Genomic DNA, 21319 nt, shown 5'->3' with positions numbered 1-21319 from the left:
GAATAAGTGAGAGTCAGGAGGGTGAGGAGAGCAGAGAGCATGGGGAAGCCAGGAGCAAAAGGTGGAAGAATACAGGAGTAAAGGGAGTAAAGAGTGTATTAATCGTCTGTGTGAATACATATCATCCTATATGTGTGTCAACAAGTGCACAGCGGTGGCAGATAAGCTGGAATCAGCTCTCTCGCTCTCTATCTGCCGCCTCCTTCCCTCACTTTTCCTTGTCCTGATCTGTGGGCTGCCATCACCATGGAGATGCTCTGCCTCTGAAACAATCCACTGGAGAAATAAATATCTTGTCTGAATGCAAGGAGTGAGGGGCTGCGTGTGTGTGTGTGCGTGCGCGTGTGGTGCTGTGTGCCGACTTTTTAAAAGAGGTGCCGAGCACATTTTACCCGCCATCATCTCCAACCAAGTCAACGGTGTGAAAATAAGACAATAAATCTATTCACAAGTGAATAAAAAAAAACAGACAACAGATGAGCAATGGGCCTGAATCTAACCCAAGATTGTATTGCAAGTACCTCCTACTAGAACACTGAGTGCCTCTATCTGTGATGTCTTTGACTATATTTATATCTCACCTCACACGCTCGCTCGCACGCTCGCACGCACGCACGCACGCTGCAGTAGGCAACATGCTTGGAGTAAGTCAATAATATGACTCAAGCCTCCATGAAATGCCCATTGCTGCACACTGGCTAGCACACTAAAAGTGCTGTAATGCGCGTGTAACATAGGATTAGCCTCCTAAGCATAATCTCAGTTTGAATAGGGAACCAAAAAGATCAAGGCAGCGCGGGCAGAGACTCACAGGGTCCAACTTGTTGCCATCCTGACGCCGTGGTGACCTATGTGACCAGAGGGGGCTTGTGTTGTGTGTCAGCATGACGGGGTGACATATACAGTATAAGTATATTTAAAACCGCAACGCAAGGATGCAAGGGAGGCTCTTAACACCAGTATAATGTAATGTAAGGTGTTTCCATGGCACCCACAACCACAGCAATTTTCATGCAATCAGCTGCGTTGCCATGGGAACAGTAATCTCACCCAAGAGAGGCTGGTTGAAAGGGAGAAAGAGAGACGGAGAGAAAAGGAGTATTTTTTGGTCTAAAACTGAGTGTTTATCCACTTCCCCTCATGCTGTCTTTCACTCTCAGATCAATCTCTCCATCTCATCTCTGAGTAGTGCGTCGAATCTCACATCAATGGGATTCTTCTGTCCGTACATTAACCTGCACCTTTACAAAGGCTGCTGCATGCTGTGAATTTACAGCAGAGAAGCCTCCTCTGTTTATCATTTTGTAGCCCTGTACTATTGATGTAGCTTTTATGTGCCGTTTGATCCCCTCTCATGTCAGTATTCCCCTCTGACTCTGCTGGAAGAGGAAAAAAATAAAATAAAATAATGAAAACTACTGGGATGAGCTACTAACACAACCTCATGCGGTTTCATCGCAGCCATATGTAGCGCTTGTGTGCGCCTCGCTCACCAACTGTTCCCCAACTAATCACTTCACTGAGGGGAATTTATTTTTTAGTTACAGAGACACTGAATCATCAATGGCATGGACACAACCCACCACTCGCCACCCTCAAGCGCTTTTTTCTTTTTTCCTCAAATCTCTTAAAAGGTATTTCAGACACATTTGATATGACTTTCTTTTATCTATAACTGAAGCAGTCTCTGTCGCTGCAATGCAGGCATGTACTGTACATGTATATGTGTGTATATACAGTAATATACATACTCTTATATATGTATGTATACTGTATACATCTGCTCTGTGTGCAATTGTGGTTGTAAAGAAGTCTGCACACACACACCCTAACACATGTACACTGTCAGGTTTGGGTGCATGACTCATAATCTGGGATGACTGCAGAAGACCTGCCTCTGAAGAGTCACCAGTTACTGATGAAATGTGTCCCCGACATTACAAGTCCTGCAGGATAGGAGCAGTGACTGTGAGGAGACAGAGCAAAACATACAACTACAGAATCTGGTGAATTATAATAGTGTTGTGTACATATGGTGCCAGAGCTGTGCCACTCAAGATTCACCCCAGAGAAATATTTGTTGAGGAGTCTGTGACGAGTGACTACAACACAACTGAAGGCCACATTTTGTTCAGTTCATATAAGTGTTTAACCACTTTACTGAAAGACAAGTACAAACAGGAAGTTACACACTGCATTTCTTTACATTCATTACACTATTTTGTTTTCTGTACAAGTATTATCTACATTAAAATTTAAAATATATATTTTGTAGAGAGAGGGCAATGCAATAAAAGTTGAATTATGTGTTTCAGTATGAATTTCCAGATTCATACATAAATATTTGTGATTTGGGTATTTGTGAATCATATGTATTGTCTATTATGACAAAATGTTTTCAGTTGTGTGAATTTCAGATATTATAAAACTTGTCACTTTGAAAATCTTATTTTTTCTGAAACTTAATTTAAAAAACGGATGTCAAGATTCAGTAATGTACATACAAATGTACTCACTCAAAAAATGCTTATTTATTGATTCATTCATTGCTGGGGGCACAGCTCTGACAGTATAAACACACACACACAGGGTGGTGTGGACTACACACTGGAAAGATGTTCAGAGCCTCTGTGAGCTACAGTCTTTAATAAGTGAGTCCAGGGGCACCATGTGATCTGGGCCCATGAGGACCCCTGTTGAGCAGGAGACATCAGACAGCTACCTGTGGAGTCAGGAGCACTGAATCAGAGAGACGACTCTCATTTAAAATGTGAACAAGCACTTCAGAGACAAGGACGCTGACTTTGTACAGCCCACAAACATTACATACTGATGTTTTTTTTTTCCTAGAGATAATCACAATAATCTGATTTGATGTGTAATTTAACACATTTCATTTGGTTATTAATATTTTATTTATTGTTTTTTTTGTATTAATTAGCTTATATTGCATTGTGGTATAGGCTCAGATTTATCTGCCTATGTATGTTAAACTTTGTTGCTTTTTGTGAGTGCAGAAATAAATCTTTGCTCTTTCATTTGGGACTGACACCAAATATTTAATTTGAAATAATGTTGCATTATCTTTATTTTTCTCACAGGAGTAAGAAAAATACACAATAGTAGCAGCCCAAGTATAAAATTAGAACCACTTAATCTAGTGTTCTTAGTGATCTGATATTATAATCTTTCTTAAACTATATTGATATCAGCCTCTAAATTCCAATATTAGTCAGGCCAACTGCAGAGCGACATGTGAATAAGTCCATGGTCATTTAGTTTGTCTGCTGTTGCTTAAAACTAATTAGAAGTCCCTCATTCCCTTGAGTAGGCTTTAACATAGAAATTAGCGTGAGGTTATTCAATAGTGAATTTATATAATTACAAATAATCATGATAAAATAAAGGTCAATAACAGAGAAACATGTAATAATCTCACATACAGTAAGGCGCTGAACATGCAGTGAGCAGCACACACAGTGTGACAGATGTGCAGCAGTGGTCACTGACCCAATATGGGAAAATCTTTCTAATTCCAATAAGCAAAAGGCCATGTGAAATATTGATTGGTTACTTCTATGGCATTTTAATGTTCCTCAAAGGAATTAGTCATAAATAGGAAAAGAACAGAGCTGACAGACTTAAATGAGAGAAATTGAATTCATGCTCAATATAAGTAATCCTGTCCTTAAACACACTAATCCTCCCTCCTTACAATGTATTTGTAGAGAGAAAATTAGGATCAACAGTTTTTGACAGAGGAAGAAAGAGAGAGGGTACGGGGAGTGGGGTAGAAAAGAGCCATCGTTGCTTTCAGATTTAGCCTCATGTAATTGTGAGAGCTTTTTGGTGAGAACGGACTGATGTGGGAGCTTCACAGTGGGAGGGTGACAAACAAATAAAAACAAAGGGGACGATATTTGAGAACAAAAGATGACGCATTCACAACGAATAGAAAGAGACTTAAAAAAAAAGAAAAGAACCAGGAGACACAGATGTGTAAACTGATCCTTTTACCCACTTCCATTGCAAGGACTGATCTATGACAAGACATGGTCATTTTCGCTCTAGATGCCCAAAAGCACAATGAAATGGCGTGCTTGCACTCTAATAAACAGAGCATGGATTTATTAGACAGACACTTTTATTGTGCCCATTAAAAAATGCAATAATACTACTCTCCAGCTGCAGGAAAAACTACTTTAAAGGTGAAATAGAATGAGAGTAACATGCATGAGAGGCCACTCAAGTGTCAGATGGCCTGCAGAAAAGGCCATCTACTGAGCTGTCCTGTAAGGCTTGGATGGAGCGCAAGCATTCAGCCCGCAGACATGGAGACAAATGTCTTGCATGATCCCATTAAAGAGAAAACAGACTCCAAAATATTAATAATCTCTTAGGTTTTATCTACCGGTGTGGCTGTGTGCGCACCAGGTTTTGAGAAGGAATTTGAGAAAGGGGCGCACGCGGAGTCAGACAAATCATAAAAAAAACATCCCTTTCCCTGCAACATCCACACACAAATAAGCCCCTTGGCGCCTCATCCAAAACCACTTGGAGAACATTTTCTCATTATCCCAGTGTTCCTGTCCGCTCTGTAAGGCAGGAAACAATGGATGGCCTCTAGAGCTTCTTTGAGTGTGTGTCTCTGTGTGTGCGTGCTTGCTTATTCGTGCTGAAGCACGAGTGTATGTGGTGTATGCATGCATATATGTGTACTTGTTTGTGTGTGTGTGTGTGCCCTATAAGGTCAAGGAGCCCCCAAACAAATTTGAGAGCGTGACTCACTGAGGCCTCCCATCTCCGTCCATCAGTGCTGACAGGATGGCATGCTAATCCAGCGTGCATGCAGCCCATGGTGGCCTGTAGCTATACAGGACCACGCAGAGACGTATGGCCTTATTATTGCTTCAGTCTCTGGGGGTGAAGGGATGGAATAGGTGGAATTATGTGAGTGTTTGTGTGTTAGGCTGTTTCCAGCCTCTGGGGTCACAACCAAGATCCACCAATCCTAAATCTCCACCTTCACTCAGGCGAATGGAGAAAAATGCAATGGTTGGTTGGAAAACACACGATTGCATCACACCACTCTGAACATACACACACACACAAACACAGCAAAGTAGCGTCCCAGGTGTGTGGCTGAAGGCTGATTGAGAGCTAACCCTGTATCTGATAGCGCCCTTTGGGGACTGAAATATTCATGGATGCTGTGTTATTGTTATCTCAGTCATGTTGGTGGCGGAATCCTAGACGGCATGCATAAGTGCTCCTGATATTAAAAACAGAAACGCTGGTGAAGACAAGACCAAAATTTACAGTAATACATCAACCACAACAAAAGGGATTAACATACTGATGGCAGCAGAGGTTGCATAATGTTTCCTTAGTTTATCACATTGCACTTTTTTTTTTTAAAAAGGGAGAAAATATTTAATATTAAGAAACAACAGAGATGAAAGGCGGGCTGGCATATCACTTTGTAAGGCTCAGTAAACTGTATATATAATAAGGGGATGCCATGAGTAAGCTTTTATAGGGCTAAGCCCTAAACAGCAGTTAAATGTCATGCTATAACAACACGTGTGAGTGCATATGTGTGTGTGTATGTGTGTGTATTCACATGTGTGTCTGTATGCTTGCGATAACCCCACTGTTGTTCTTTACCTCTGTTTTCATTAATCCGCTTGTCCCCAAGCATTCAATTAGATGTGGAATCTCTGATCAATGTGAACAGTAAAAGCCTGCCCTATGAAGTTAAATGGGGATTAATTATTGAATACCAATGCTCCCGCTTGTTCTGTAATGTGCCAAAAAGCAAAACAAGGAGGTTCAGAGGAAGAGGAAAAGAAGGATGTTTTCCTTTTAAAGATGGCTGTGGGTTAAGCTAAAGATAAGACGACATGTTGTTATAACGTCTGTTAATGTCTCTGCTCATCTTGTGTTTTGAGTTTTTATTGGCTGGTTAAACAAATTCCGCTGCTCCTCGGGGAAGGTGTCTGCATTGTTAATGCTTGTGTGTATTTGTGCAAAGTTGTTCTCATTTACACCCTGTGTGTGTGTGTGTCTGGTTGGATTCATTTAGTTTTTTTTTTTAAACTGTACATAAGCAACTAAAAACCAAACTAATGTTTTTCTATTGTTTCACCAGCCTGGTCATTTGGCTCTGATTAATATGAATTAAAAACAATTTCATCCGTTTTTGTTCAGCATTGTGAATGATGCCCGGCTCAATTTCTGAACCAAAAGAAATTTCAAAGCCTTAAAAGTAGGTGAACAAGGCACATTGCTTTTGCCATGTTTTTTTTTTTTCCAGCAGGAGACCTCATCCTTCGTAGATCAGGGTTCATACTCAAAACAAGATTTCATCAAAAGCACAGATTGCAGGAGGAGTGTCAGGAAATGATCTGTGCTGAAAGCACGATGTAAAAACAAACAGAACATATGTAGTTAACAATAATAACGCTGGCATCTACCACTTTAAATGTGGGGTGATTTCCGGAACAATCATTATTTGATTTCACTCATAGAAATATAAATAAAAGCAGCTTTTCATCTCTATCCAGTAACAGTGGATTTAGCGACTGACATGGCCTCAATCAAATTTCATCAGTTGTAGCTTGTGTAAGCTACATCAGACTTTTTAAAGCAACACTACTGTATGTAGGATTTGCGGTAGCTACTGGTACTCTGGTTCAGAAGAGCAACTGTCTGTTACTATGTCTTTTCCCGGAGAAGTACAGGAGCCTATGGAGCCTATACCGGTGCCGTCGCCGCCATCATTACCGGTCCGGTGCCGCCGCCATTGCTGGTATCGGCGATAGACAGTACTGTCGACAGCCTCTGTCGTTGCCGGTACTGGTGCCGAACAAAGCTCCAGAGGCTGGAGCGAGGCTGGTTGGCTGTGTGGCCCAGCACAGGGCGCTGGTGTGTGGGTGAGAGGAGCAGGGAGACCAGGCTTGAGCTCGGTCTCTGGAGCTCACCACGGTGTTGCTACCTGTGCAGGGAAGTTACATAGCGCAGTTTCCGCTCAGGCTGCAGCGGTGGCACCATTCATCCTATTAACCATTTTTCTACCACTTCAATGAGTTTAAAACATTATATTAGGGCCGAAGAACTGCATAGTGTTGCTTTAAAGCTTAAGTTTAAAACAAAAACCATGTAAAACCACAATAAATTATCGTCTGATACCAGACTCTCAAGTTTTTCCTGCTTTTCTCTGCCACATATCATTGTAAAGTACAGAGTATTTTGGAAATGTGGACTTCAGTTTGAACAAAACAAGACATAAAGGTGCCACATTTTATGAACTTGTGACAGGGTTTCATTCAGCAACAAGTGTTAACACCAGATTACATCAGCAGAGTGAAAGGCTAGCCATCAATGAGAAGTAGGTGACAGGGCATCATTTAAAACTGATACTGTGCACATTTTCAGACAGTGTCTCCTGGAAGATATTCCAGTGCTGCAGTGGGACAGAAATAGTTGTGTCAGGAATGGGGGGACAAAATGAAAGTGAGAAAGAAGAAGATCAGCTTACTTTCTCAGCTGCGCACAGCTGGCCAATCACGGCCAACACTTTTTAAGAAAAGGCCGCTTCAATGTACGTTTGGCTAACTTTAACACAGTCTGACACAAGTTTGGCCAAAGCTGCTCAAGGATAAACATCTTTAAAGCATATCAAGTGTGAGACATAGCTACTATCATTACTCCTTTTTTGGTTTGGATTTCTGGTATGGCACTGCCAGAAGGCAGTTAAGAGGTGTTTTTTCTAAGTAACCTGTAACTACACTAAATCTCTAGCCACAAGCCTTTAGAAAGATGTTGTAGCAGGTGTTGTAAAGCCTGAGGAAAAGACACCACCCTCCAAATACGACAGGCCAATGCTCAACATGTCGGCATGGAATCCAAATCTTACCAATATTTGCATTAGTCCAGCCCATCTGCCCTGCCTTCCCATCACCACACACCCCCGCCCTGCACTGACTCACTTCAGTATTTCCTTGGAGTGGCCGGTGTTGGAGCTCTTTTTGTCAGGCGTCCCGAGGCAGCTCGACTTCAGCAGGGTGTGTGGCCCCCGGTCCAGCATCATGGTGGAGGTCGCCGTGGCAATGACAGCCACTGCATCACGTACCCTGGCCTCGATGTTGTAGTCCCATTCGTCATATGACACTGAGATAAGCCCTGGGAAAGAGAGAGATGGAGAGAGGTGAGAGGAGGGGTGCATGGAGAGTGGGAAGAAAGAGAAGTAGAAGAAAGAAGAATGTAGAAAGATGAAAAGGAGGAGGAGGGAGGCAGAAAAGTGTGAGAAAGAGAGGGAGGATACAAATAGGGAAGCAGAGGCAGAGTGTAATGAAAAATAGCCAGAGGGGGAAAATATATACAAAAATGAAAGCATTTTAGAGGATGTGAGAAGTGGCAAAACACTGAGACAAAATTAAGAGTGTAATCATACAGTACCTACAATATTTTAATTTGTTCCAAGCCAGAGTGGAGCTATTTACTTTTAGAAAAAAGCTCATATGGGTTGAAAACACATGAAAAAAGATATCTAAATATAACTTTATCAGTCATCCTCCCGCTCATTTTGTTATGCTTGACTTTTCAAGCATTAATAACTGCTGGCTATCAAATGTCAACATCAATTTCCAAACTGTGTTTTTGGGTCATTTTCCATTGCTGGTTTAGAATATGTTTAAATCTGTTGCGTTTTCAGGCAATGTTTGTGCAGTTACTGGTTTCACACACGATAAAATAGGATAGACAAGCAAATGGAAGTGCAGAAGTGATTGTCTTGCAATACAAATGGACTGTTTCAAAGTGACCAGTGGAGAGGAAAGGTGCGAGGAAGAGACAAAGAGGTCTTTTTCCTGCTTGACCCGATGCCCTGCAGCCCTGGAGACATTTTCAAAACAACATCACAGGAAATTCTCTTAATGATGGATTCCAGTGAGGCCAAAGCTCAGACTATTATTAGACCTGATAGCTACAATAAAAAAACACAAACCTTGTCATTCTACATTTGTCTCATATTTATGTGAAGTATTGCATAAGGAGTGGATGTAAAATTACCACAGAGGACCAAATCAAAGTCTTACTTACCTGAGGTTAATTAGTATGCAGCCTACCACTGACTGGGACAGCATACTGCAAATAAACTAGGAGGACATTTGCATATATGCAAAGAGGCCCATCTGTCATTTGTGCCCGCATTTCAATACAAAGTTTTTTCTAAGAACATACCACAGAAAAATGTGGTGTGTACTGTACATTTAAGTCTGTTGCTCAGTAAGGAGTTGTTTGATCCTGGTTTTGACCCCTTAACTTCTGTCACCACACAAGATGGGCCCAGTGAATGGAGATGGGGAATCTAGTGATGCAGGTACTGAATGAATTTCAAATTGATGCAACAGATACATGCAGTTGATGCTGTGAAAGAGCACAAAAGCTACACCTTTTTAAAAAGAGTGGAGACTAAACCTATCACGATTTATCATCAATGGTATTAGTGGTTGTTCGTCATGTACAGTGATGAAAAAAAAACCATTCACAGTGTGATGATAGAGAGTCTATTGGTATTATTTGTTTGAGATCTCTATTTAAACTCTGAAATGGTAATAACACCTCCTACTTATCTGGAGTGGGTTTCATGAAGATATTTTAGACTGACCAAGACCAGAGACTTCATATTTTTGCTCTTACATGAATCAAAAACAATTTAGAAAGTTTCTGCACAAAGAAGACTGACTTATTTTAAGGCAAAGGATTAACTATGTGACTCCTATGCAAACTCTACACCAACAGCAATTTCCATAGTAACCGTCTCATCAATCCACACAGATCTGATCTGCCACTATTTTTTGTCTCATCAGTAGAGAGGAGGCTTCAGCGGACATTGAAGTCACATGTGTCAAGTATGTCATGACTCATTCACTAAGTCTCTTTGTGTTACACCTGCTTCACCTTAGTCTTTGTACCTACTTTCCTTACATTTTCTGCATGTCCGCACAGTTTTTTCATGCCCCAAATTTAAAATGCCTATAGAACATGTGGGTGGAAACCGCTGCAAAGAGAAAGTAACTAACTTGGAGCGAGGACATCATCTTTTACATTTCCACAGGGCACCTTTGCCTCGTCACCAAGTTCTTCACACAATCAGAGATTCAAAACCTGCAAGCAGTGATGGCTGCTACTAACTGTGAATAAGGCTCTGCAGCCTTGTGCCTCCCACTGAGACTTGCGAGAAACACCCTGCAACACTACAGGAAAACGTTAAGTAAGACTTAACCTTCTTATATATAAGAGGTTATATATAAGGTTAGATATTATAATATCCTGCAACACAGAGACTTGAGCCAGTCGCAATCATCCTGATTCCAACAACTAGAACTTACTTGACTTTACAAAAAATGGAGGACAGGCTGATCAGCATGGCCTTGTGGCTTCCTAATTCTCTATGACTCGTCTTTAATGAGTAAAAGGAAACAAAAAAGGAGAACAGATGTGTGAGAATAAGCAGTGCTGGTGAATCCCTTAGAAAAGAATTGTCCAATCAAAGTACAGATGTAGGAATCATGCTCAACACAGCACAACTCAGATTCATGAGTGGCTAGATACATGTGTATCTGTAGGAAGGTTTTTACTCCCATGAATGGAGCTCAGTATTTGACATGGTTCCTTGGTCTTACTTATGTTAAAATAATGAGAAAGTACATCGCTTTGTGCAAATTTAGAGGTTTAAAGTCTGACTTTTCTTTAGGTTTGATAGACAGTCAAAAGTCAGTCTTTATGAAACCAGCCCCTGGTGTTTGGGCGTACCTGTGGGGAAGACAGCGGGAACATTATCTGCATCTCCGGCCACCAGTGAGGGCACGATCCAGGTGAAGCCGTAGCCAGTAAGACCTACAGAATGAGCTACTTCAAAGATGGTGGAGGCTTCCTCCTTAGTGCAGTAAAGCAGAATGACGGGACTCTGCAGTTTCTTCATCTGGTTCTGGATCTTGGAGTCTCCATCGTCCACAGACATGTCCAGTAGGAGGACCTCTTCTAGCTCCCAGCCCACAAAGCTGTTCTCTATGGTGCTGCGGACCTACAGTAGATAGGAAAGGGAGATGTAGTTTTAAAAAGTGTAGGCTGCACATATTCAGTGGAGTTGTTAAAGAGAGATACTGGAACAAAATTGACTGAGATGTCTCCTCCTCCAGCTCCCGGATTGCAAAACTGTTTTGTCTTTACACGTCTCCTGGGAGTAGGAAGCACTGGTCGATTCTTTTTTGTAAATGTAACAAGAGCGAGATTAGGTAATGTTCCTCAAATGGCTCCCAAATCCTAAAGACACACACACACGCATGCACTTACAGTACACACACACACACACACGCATCAAACACAAAACTATCATATAGATATGATATTGTTAACTTAATTTTTCATTGGGCACTTGTAATCCCAGATCACAAAACAATGTTTTTATATTTATTATAAATTTATATTTGTATTTGTGGATCCATGACTTTTATGGGGAATTGGTTCAAAGGGAGTTACAGTATAAAAGTCGAATATAAGTCAAGAGCAAAGCTTTCGTGTGCAAGACATACTATTACAACATTAATTAAATTTTTTTCTTTTTTAAAATGTTATTATTTAGAAACCCTGGATGTTTTTTTCTGTACACTTTATTTGTTCTAGCAAGAGGACAGTAGTATGGAATGAGATTTATGTCGCTGGTAATAACTGGCTACACAAATGCACACTGGTTTAAGCTTTTCTTGTTACTGTATTCACTGGGGATGTGAATTTCTTGTTTTCAAAATATTTTCAAATATTACACAAATATACAGTACAGATGATACAAACTAAACGAGCTGATATAAGGGTCTATATTGTACATTACTGTATAGTCTTTCAGCATAAAGCTCACTGAGCATAGCGCCTCAGAGGACCATGACCACTAATTATAATCATTCATGACCTCTATTTACATGATTCATTTTTGTTTTTTTCAGATGGGTACACTGCCACTGCTGCAGTATTATTAGGAGATATGATTAGCTTACTTTCAATAACTTTTCATTTTTTGAAGTGTCTGATGTTCGAAGCTGTTCAGAATCTCATACCATCCACTTTAAAGTGTCTGTTCTCAGCTCTGGAGATAAGGAGGCTGAAGCGTCAGTGAGTGGCTGCATTCAAAAGGACATGTTCGGCCAATCTCCTATTTCCATTAAAGCAATCAGAAAATGGAACTTACAACCCACTTGTACCAGGCTCTGCCAAACCTTATCATTTTTTAAAAGCTTGAAATAAAGGCTTAAAACCAGACTCAGACATACTGCAGATACTTTTGTTACGATTATTCCATCCATTGTATAGCTTTGCTAAATAAATTGCACAATATAAATAATAAAGAAAACTAAAAAGAAATGATGTGAAACTTACAGGAAGTGTCAGGCCCTCCTCTAATGGGTCCCCAAAAGACAAAAGTAATAATATCTAATGTTCCTGGGATGCAGAGCAGAAATGAATCTCTAATATGAAATTGTGTTTGAAAAAGTTTATGGCCATTAGCTTTATATGTAATAAGTGTCCTGCTGTCTCTGGAGTCAGTGTTTATCAAAAGAACATATTTATCTTTGCAGGTAATAGTCTGGCCTCAGTTTATTGCCAAGCGTCTTTGAGCACTTGTAAAAGCGCATTATAAATAAAAATGACGATTATTATTATTATTATAAGCAGTATATTTTGTACAAGTGTTGAGCATTTACAATACTTAAATCATGCCATATCAATGGTAATACACTGTTTTGTGGGGCATATTTGTGTACATGTTTGTTATAGAGTGCCGTTTAATTTACCTTATTAACAAAATCCTGGTAGCCTGGGTAGTATGTGGTGACGATGGAAAAGATGTACCAGTCATACTCCTCCATGATGTTCAACATGACGGAGGCCTGCTGCTCGATGGACGGACCAAACTGGAAAAACATGGAGTTGTCGTCCTAGAAACCAGAAACATGGAGCTGATCAGCGAACAAGGTCATGAGTCATACAGCATGAGAGTGAACTGGAAGGTAGGGCACAGACGATGATGGAGCGTGTCCAGCTACCGCAAGCCTCAGGAACAAATAAAGTGCAGTTTGTAGCTCTGAGTGTCTCCTCTGTTCATATTTTGAAACGGCACAAAATAATATGCAATAACATGACATATTTGTTACATTGTACTTTTTTATAACTAGACTTGTACTCCCATGCAATGACAAAATGTTTTGTTGTTGTTTTGTTTTTTTACAGTTTATACAGTATAGTTTTTTATAGTTATGAATATTCAAAACAAGAAAAGGTGACTCATTCATTATCAAGGAACCCTGATAAATCTTAGCTCATTTAGTATGCTACAGGGAACCCAACAGGTAAGAGGGCCACCACCTGGCCCCATGATGTTTAATGTAGTCTCCTGGACACATTTCTGTCAAAACATTTTTCTTCAACGAAAGAGAGGGAAGAGACAAAGTCAGAAGCGCTCTTGGAGCTGCAGGAGCCTGATGGCTCATGTCATGGATTGGTCAAGGGCGGGCCAGCAACTCATCGGGACATAGAAGTCAAGATGGATTATTCACAAATGTAAGTGACCAGAGGCGACACGCTAGAGGGGCCGTAATGAGGACAGCATCATGTCTGGGGTCTTCTGTTTGCCCAGAATGAAATATAGGCTACTGTTGAAATGTGACTGAGATGACTGGAGGCACTGGCTCAAGCTTAAACACTGGACAATGAATTTGAAAGTGTCTGGATTAAAGCAATAGTCCAACATTTGAAAATATACCAAAAGACCCAATAGGGAGGAAAACACAGAGCTGGAGGACATGGTTAGCCTAGCTTAGCATACACTTTATACTATCATCAACAAACAGACAAATTAGTTTATCCAATAATTAGCAAATAAATATTCACCATCGCTTTAGGATATTAGCATGCTATATTAGCTTATTACCACAAAACACAAAGTAAAGTTGGTTAATTTCATTAGGAATGCTAAAGACAAATGTGGGTGATTATTGAGGCGACAACTAGCACTAGTTTTCATTATCAATTAATCTGCTAATCATTTTGATTATTACTTTATTATAATAAGGCAAAAAAAAGCTGATTATTATTTCCCTTTGGCAACCAATAATCTAAAGATAATCAGCCCATTATCATCACATTTGAGAACAGAAAAGCAAGGGAGGCCATTTTTGTTTACCAAATGACTTCAATCATTAATCAATTACCAAACAGATGTTGTTTATCCCTTTTTGATCAAACATTGTATTTTGGGGAACATTTCTGAGAAACTGCAGTTTTGGTAATTCCTCTAAAAAGAGTATTATTTCATGTATAAAATGAAATACACAAAAACAGACTTCACAAACATGGCCTGAAATATATCTCACACTGCCTTTAAGGTTCTCTTGTTTAAACAGGGTATAACATATAAATAATTCTGCCCTGCAACATCCCTGACTGCAGCTCAGAGATGGTACGAAATGTGAACAGGCGCTGTGCCAGGGAACAGCTGAGTACTGTAGTAAGCTTTAACATGTTCTGACTCCAGCCTCACACATTACACACAGACCTGTGATCGATATCAATCTTCTCGTCTCACTCTCAAAATAACAGTACTTGAATTTCCTAGAAATTACTCTGTTTCTGTTTTCTACTTTTTTACGTAAGGTGAAGACAATGATTGAACTTGAGGTAAAATCTGGGATCCTCCGTACATCACAATGGCACAGATTACCTCACATGCTATTTAATCAATTATCTTTTTCTTGATTGTATCAAACTTGAGTTTACATACTGTACAAGGTTAAAGTTCAAAAATTCACTCTTCAGTACTGGATTTACCTGGATATGCCCTCCAGAATAACTTAAACTTGCACGCACTGATGTTTATGTTTCAGCATGCACATATGTGAACTACGTATATCCATCCACATCAGTCATACATGTTAGTCATGCAGGAGGCTGAGCACTCCCCAGGTTAGGTGTGCTACCTCCACTCTACATCAAAGCTCATCTCTCCCGGTCTTCCTTGTTTTTACCCACAGGGACAGAAATGATATGTTACCTACTTTTCACTGTAATGAGGTTATAACATAGCAGTGTCAAGTGATGGTGAGGGGATTGGCAGCGGTGGAAATAAGCAGGCTGTGTGAGTGTGAGAGTGTATGTGTGTGTGTGTGTGTGTGTGTGTGAGTGCGTGTAGGCTGACGTTGTCACCTACACCAGTAAATACACTGTGGTTGGTTCAGAAAGATAATGAAGGGACTCTCATGCATGCCTGACAGCTAATGCACCGTCCACTTTTGACCTGACACTTTCCATCAAAACCAATCACCGTTTGAGGATTTCAGCTTCAACATGCTGAGTTTTAAATGAATTGTAAAAACGAGTGCTACTGTACATATGATTTACCCCAACATTATCGTTCCATCTGTGGATCCAGTATAATTCCTCCAACCCTTCCCAGTATCCATCCTGCCATCTGTTCACCACACTGAAAACTCCCTCCTGTCTTAAGGAGGATAAGACTGGTGATATTCTGAATTTTTCTCATTGACAACAAAACCCCATAAAAAGATCAAAACTTAATTATGCTAATACATTTTATATAGCTTATTCATCATATTGTTCTAAAATGATTAAAAATGTATCAGTGACTCACACTGTTGCTCCGGATGACATGTTCCTTCATTACTAAGAACATGTGCACTGTAATTTATTTTGAATCAATCCCACATACACCGTCCTACTGCTGTAAATATTCACCAGAGCATAAATTGTGCTGAAAATAGTTCTTTGCACATGCCCTATTTTCTCCTGTTTGAACAATGTGTGTTAAAAACTACGGTGTCCAACTGTTTAAGAAAATCACTGACCATTTTGTGAAAATTAAAATTGCACATTTATGATCTATTTTATGGATTTGCATCTTCAGTAGGAACAAATGGGTTTTGTGATGAATGCTGCAGACAGGGTTGGTGCATAAGGAAAGAATTGATGGGTGAACTAATGCATTATTGGTTTTTGTAGGCCTATTTCCATGGGGTTTGTTGCAAATATGGAATATATAGACTAGAATATAGAAAATAACACCAGCCTCATCCTTTAGGTCAGAATGAGAAAAAAAAAGTCTTGAATGATTACTCACTGTCCAAATACTGTATTGTTGAGATATTTTTAAGTTTTTGCCTCCACAATGGAGTTTACCCAATAGATTTTGGTTTCTGATGCTCTTTGCAATGAAAAGTGGTGTTTAAAATTCAACATGAAGGGCCCTAATTTCTTGGCGCAACTCACGGGGGCGCAGCGAAGCGAGCCCTGACGCAGCTGGCGCAGTGGCATTTTCCTCCAGTGCAACAAGGTGCGCAGCGGATTCGGTAAATTGGTGGACTGCTGTGCGCTGAGATGGGAGTGGTCGCGCAGCAGGGGGAGGTGTCGACAGATTCGCCGTGGCGCAGTGACAATTTGTTGCCGATAGACCGCGCGGAGAGTGCGCCGAAAGCTCGCCAGCTCCAACCTGGTCTAATGTCAGCGCAAGGCGAAGCGCAGCCAGCGCAGTGGCAATTTGACTGCCCAGCGCGCAGTGCAGACACGTCACCAAGACCTCACAGGCAGATTTCCACACTTCCAGGCACATTTAAATGCAATTAATAATAATAATAATAATAATAATAATCATCATCACAATAACCCCTATTTATTGTATCTGAATCAGCACATACACCTATATCTATATAGATTGTCCCGTCACACTGATGACCATCAAAGGCTTGCGTAATGGAAACTCAGCCTGACTGAATTAACACAGATGAAACCAGGGAGGGACTGAGACAGCCGTGGATGTCCCAAGAGCAGGTGTTGACACTACACACTGTGCCGTTGCAGATGATCAGCTATTTATTTATTTACTTATTGATTTATTAGGGGCCAGCGCCGCATCGTCACGCGACCATAACAAATACAACTGAAAACAAATAAACTATCATCTCTCACAGCAAACCACAATCAGCCTCGGCACCATAGTGAGCAGATATTAACATCTCCATCTCAGGTAAATTCTAAAGAAAAAAGAAAAAGAGAGACGCTCCGCGATGCCTCGTTACGCCCAGCTGTTTGTTATGTTGTGATCTGTGCACACTTGTTTAAATATAGGTTACTAAATATGAGTGTCTTTATTAATGGAAAAGGGCTGTGTGTGTTTTGTTTTTTTTTTTTTTTTTACTGGGCAACAGCAATCTGTCAGAGCAAACATCATAACCTCCTCCCTCCCAGACTACTTTTGCACCATCAGCCCGTGAGGTCTGTTCGCGTGACCTGACACTGCCAGCTTGGACCGGACCAGAACATCAGTTTCCTCCCGTCTCACTTGCTCTGACAGATTGAGAGCTGTTGCCCAGTAAAAAAAAACAAAAAACAAAACACACACACCCCTTTTCCATTAATAAAGACACTCATATTTAGTAACCTATATTTAAACACGTGTGCACAAACAGCTGTGCGTAATGGATGCATCGCGGAGCGTCTCTCTTTTTCTTTTTTCTTTAGAATTTACCTGAGAGGGGAGATGTTAATATCTGCTCACTATGAGCACTATGCCAGGCTGATTGTGGTTTGCTGTGAGAAATGATAGTTTATTTGTTTTCAGTTTTATTTGTTATGGTCGCGTGACGATGCGGCTCAATAAATCAATAAGTAAATACATAAATATAGCAGATAATCGTGTAGTGTCAACACAGCAGTAATCCATCCTCATCTTTCATCTGTGCAGCCTTTGATCTGTCATCAGTGTGACGGGACAATCGATATACTGTAGATGTGCTGAATGTGTATGCTGTAATCTGTATGTGCTGATTCAAATCTTCTCTTCCACGGTGAAATCAAACGTCCGCCTTGCGCGCGCGGCGGATTTAAAGGTGAGGAGAGGAGCTCATTTGATTGGTGAAGATCTGACTCGGCTGTGTCAAACCCACTCCACGCCTTCTCTCCACCCTCTATGCCATTTGCGCCGGTGGGAGGGAAGTAGGCGGGATGCGCTCCGCTGCGTCTCGAAGCAAAATCGCAATCTGCTCCTGGCCACTCCCCGTTGGCGAAGCGAAGGCGAGGCGCAGGGCAGATGCGCCTCGCCTGCACCTAGTCTACCAAATTAGAGCCCACAGTATGTGGGTAATTAACTGACTGTCAACACATAAGGACTATTTCTTCTACCAAGGGCTATGGCAACAATTAAGGACACCCCATGTGATGTATTTCATTTATTTATTTATTTGTGAATTGCCACCTGAGTTTGAATTCTACACTGAATGACTTACACATGCTGGCTGCTTTAAAAGCCATTTCCAATAGCTTAGATTCAACAAGTCTAAATTGGACTACTTGCCAGCAAAACTAACAGATAAAATGCTTCAGCATTTCTCCGCCATAATTTTAATGCTTGCTATGAGGAGAAAGCTTTGAAACAGCATTAGACCTTCATGTATAATTGAACAGTTAACTCAATGAATGAAATATGAAAAGTCCAAATAATTCAAAATATGGACACTTTCCTTTTGCCTCATAACTATCTGAGGGAGGTTTCTAAAATGCTGGCTATGTCCGCACAACGTGGTTTCACTGAAAACTGTTCCGCATGAAGACATTATTGCTGCTGAATTAGTTAATTTTTCAAATGCAGTGATCACAATAGCTAAAGTAACACTTACCTCCGCTACATAGGGGTTTAGGTGTACAGAGACAGACACCATGTCATGCTTTATTGTGCTCTCAACTGAATTTTTTTCATTTCTTCTCACTTCCTTACAAACACACACACTTTTCATTTCTCCTTCAACCTCTACTCCCTCCTTGTCTTGGTATCATAGTCTCCTTGTCTCTCTTTGTAAAAGTGGGCTCAGAGCAGTGTAATCACTTGTCAGATCAAACCTACTATTCAGCCAGATCGTGAGGGCACTACTTACTTCATTCGCTCCTTCTTAGATTGCAGCTAATCATCATCTCATTCTACTTTCTCTTTCATATCCTAATCACCCCTATTTAATTCCTGTCCTCTATTCAGTAGTGTCATTTTCTCTCTCTCTCTCTCTCTCTCTCTCTCTTTTCTGTTGTGACCCCCTCACCCGATCTTTTCCTCTTTGTCCTCAGTTTCTACATAAAGGACCTCAGCTCCATTGCCATGCAGGTGCCCTGGGGAGTGGGTGTAGTTTGCATGTGTCATCACAGGAGCTACCTCCCTGCCTGCTTGCTTACCTGCCTGTCATTTCACATCGGCAGCCTACAGGCTGGGCTCGCCAGCTACTAACAGAGTGCTTAACACTAGAAGCAGCGTGCCCACCCCCCTACAAGCCCCTCAGCAGTCTTCCTGACCTCATATGTAATTACACCGTTTCCAGTCACACACAGTTCTGTAAATGGAAAAAAAAATACTATGTTAGTCCTTCTTCATAATATGTTGTGTTGGGGTAGGGATGAGTGATTGAATGATGATGGGCCTGTACTGACACACATCTGCATCTGGACACGTGTGCTGCTCTCATGTCGTGTCGCTGTTCACACTGATATTTACTGGATTATTATCTTTGCCCTCAGAGCCTTTAGTTTATTATCTACTCAAGGTCTTTTATAGTTGTTCTGTCTGTGTGCCACTATCCGATCCTTCCACACTCACATTGTGAGGACAGGATGAAGTCTCCTGGACATACAGTATATTATGTATATATTCTTTGTGTTTTTCTTCTCCATTTCTTCTCATTTCTAACAAACATGTTTTAGTTTTTGCTGTTATGTGTAATCTGGTGTGTTCTCTCTCTCTCTCTCTCTCTCTCTCTCTCTCTCTCTCTCTCTCTCTCTCTCTCTCTCTCTCTCTCTCTCTCTCTCTCTCTCTCTCTCTCTCTCTCTCTCTCTCTCTCTCTCTCTCTCTCTCTCTCTCTCTCTCTCTCTCTCTCTCTCTCTCTCTCTCTCTCTCACTTGTTCGCTTACTCCTGATTCACATATAAACTAATGTTGTATGAAAACAACTAGTGAGGAAAAAAATAGACACACAAAAAACCATGAAGTGTAAACATTGTGCCGTAATTATTTCTATAACCACTGCTGGCCACAGCGGTCTATGACCGCTTAAGCAGGCGGCCTGAGGAATACATGCTCAGTTATCGTGTGTTTCATTTTAATAAGTTGTAGGCTTCAGAAACCATCAAACACATTATGTTTAGGAAAAGTCATAGATTGTAGTATTGATGTAAACGGTCTTGGTGGTTCTAGTGTTAAACTAAACTGATGGCTTGTTAACATGCCTCTTGTTAAAATTAAACCTTTGTGCTGGCTGCTACTCACAGACTGGGCTGCGGCCTCCTCTGACCCAGATCACCTCCGCCATCACACTAAAGATGATTTTAATGGTAAATGAGGTAGATATGACACTGCCTAGAGTACTGCTGTGCCTCTACTTATATATCAATTACATTCAGCTCGTTTGGTTCTGTAGCCTAATGAATGACACCGATATGGTTTGGTAAGTTCTTTATCATTTGTTCCATAAAATATAATGTGTACAAAAACAATATGAAATGGAACAATTAAAACTTTATGTTGCTACTCACAGAATCAGCTGTGACATCCTCTCACCCAGACCAGCACTCAGAGGATGCTGATGGTGAGTGACTGAGGTAGACACTGGCGATCACTTAACTACACATTACTGACTCAGCTCTCTCAGTTCTGTAATGTAGATTTATCTGAAGTCACTGTTGTGAATGTAATATAAAGACAACTACATAATTTACATACTAATGTCCAGTAACTCTATTGAGAGGTTAATTGGAAAAATAATAATAATAAATGGCTGTATTACATCAGAAACTAAGTATTCTTTCAGGAGGCCCAAAATTCCTAGCAGCGGCCCTGCATCTCAACCATGAGGAACCCTAGAAAGTGGTTTATCCCCTCATTTTCAAGCTGCGTGTGTCTCCTTTCTATAGATCACAATTTACTGGCGGTGAGGTGGGTTACATTTCGTCATTTGTGCTGCCAGATTTGGTTAGACACTGTTGAGGGAGTGCGGAGTGGACAGGCATGAACATGTCTGTCTGGTTGTTGTATAAAGGACCTTTAACAAGATGAGGTGTATGTTCAATGTGTGAAAAAGAGGACGTAGTTGGGAACTGCTGTGAAACTGCAGTAAACAAATGACATCACTGTGTTGTCTTTGTCCATTTGCTCACATGTGCAGTATTTTATTACAGCTGAATCACCAATAAAGATGTTCTTATTTTCAGTGTTTCTGTTT

The 21319-nt window shown here is 40.7% G+C and overlaps 1 protein-coding gene across 1 annotated transcript in view; it reads right to left on the bottom strand.

Moving 5' to 3' along the window:
- The window catches only part of grin2bb (glutamate receptor, ionotropic, N-methyl D-aspartate 2B-b), a gene marked incomplete at its 3' end in the record, with an annotated part of 76808 nt that overhangs the window by 25549 nt on the left and 29940 nt on the right, over nt 1–21319 (bottom strand). The window contains exons 2-4 of the mRNA XM_083980249.1: nt 12852–12995; nt 10819–11089; nt 7992–8184 (exon numbers count right to left, since the gene is read on the bottom strand). Coding sequence (XP_083836375.1) covers nt 7992–8184; nt 10819–11089; nt 12852–12995 — 608 coding nt within the window. The remainder of the gene's footprint in view (nt 1–7991; nt 8185–10818; nt 11090–12851; nt 12996–21319) is intronic.

This window comes from Trachurus trachurus (genome assembly GCF_905171665.1).
Source record: "Trachurus trachurus genome assembly, chromosome: 1".
Lineage (NCBI taxonomy): Eukaryota > Metazoa > Chordata > Actinopteri > Carangiformes > Carangidae > Trachurus > Trachurus trachurus.
Note: the sequence above shows the minus strand (reverse complement) of the source record. Positions and strands in the feature narration are given on the sequence as shown.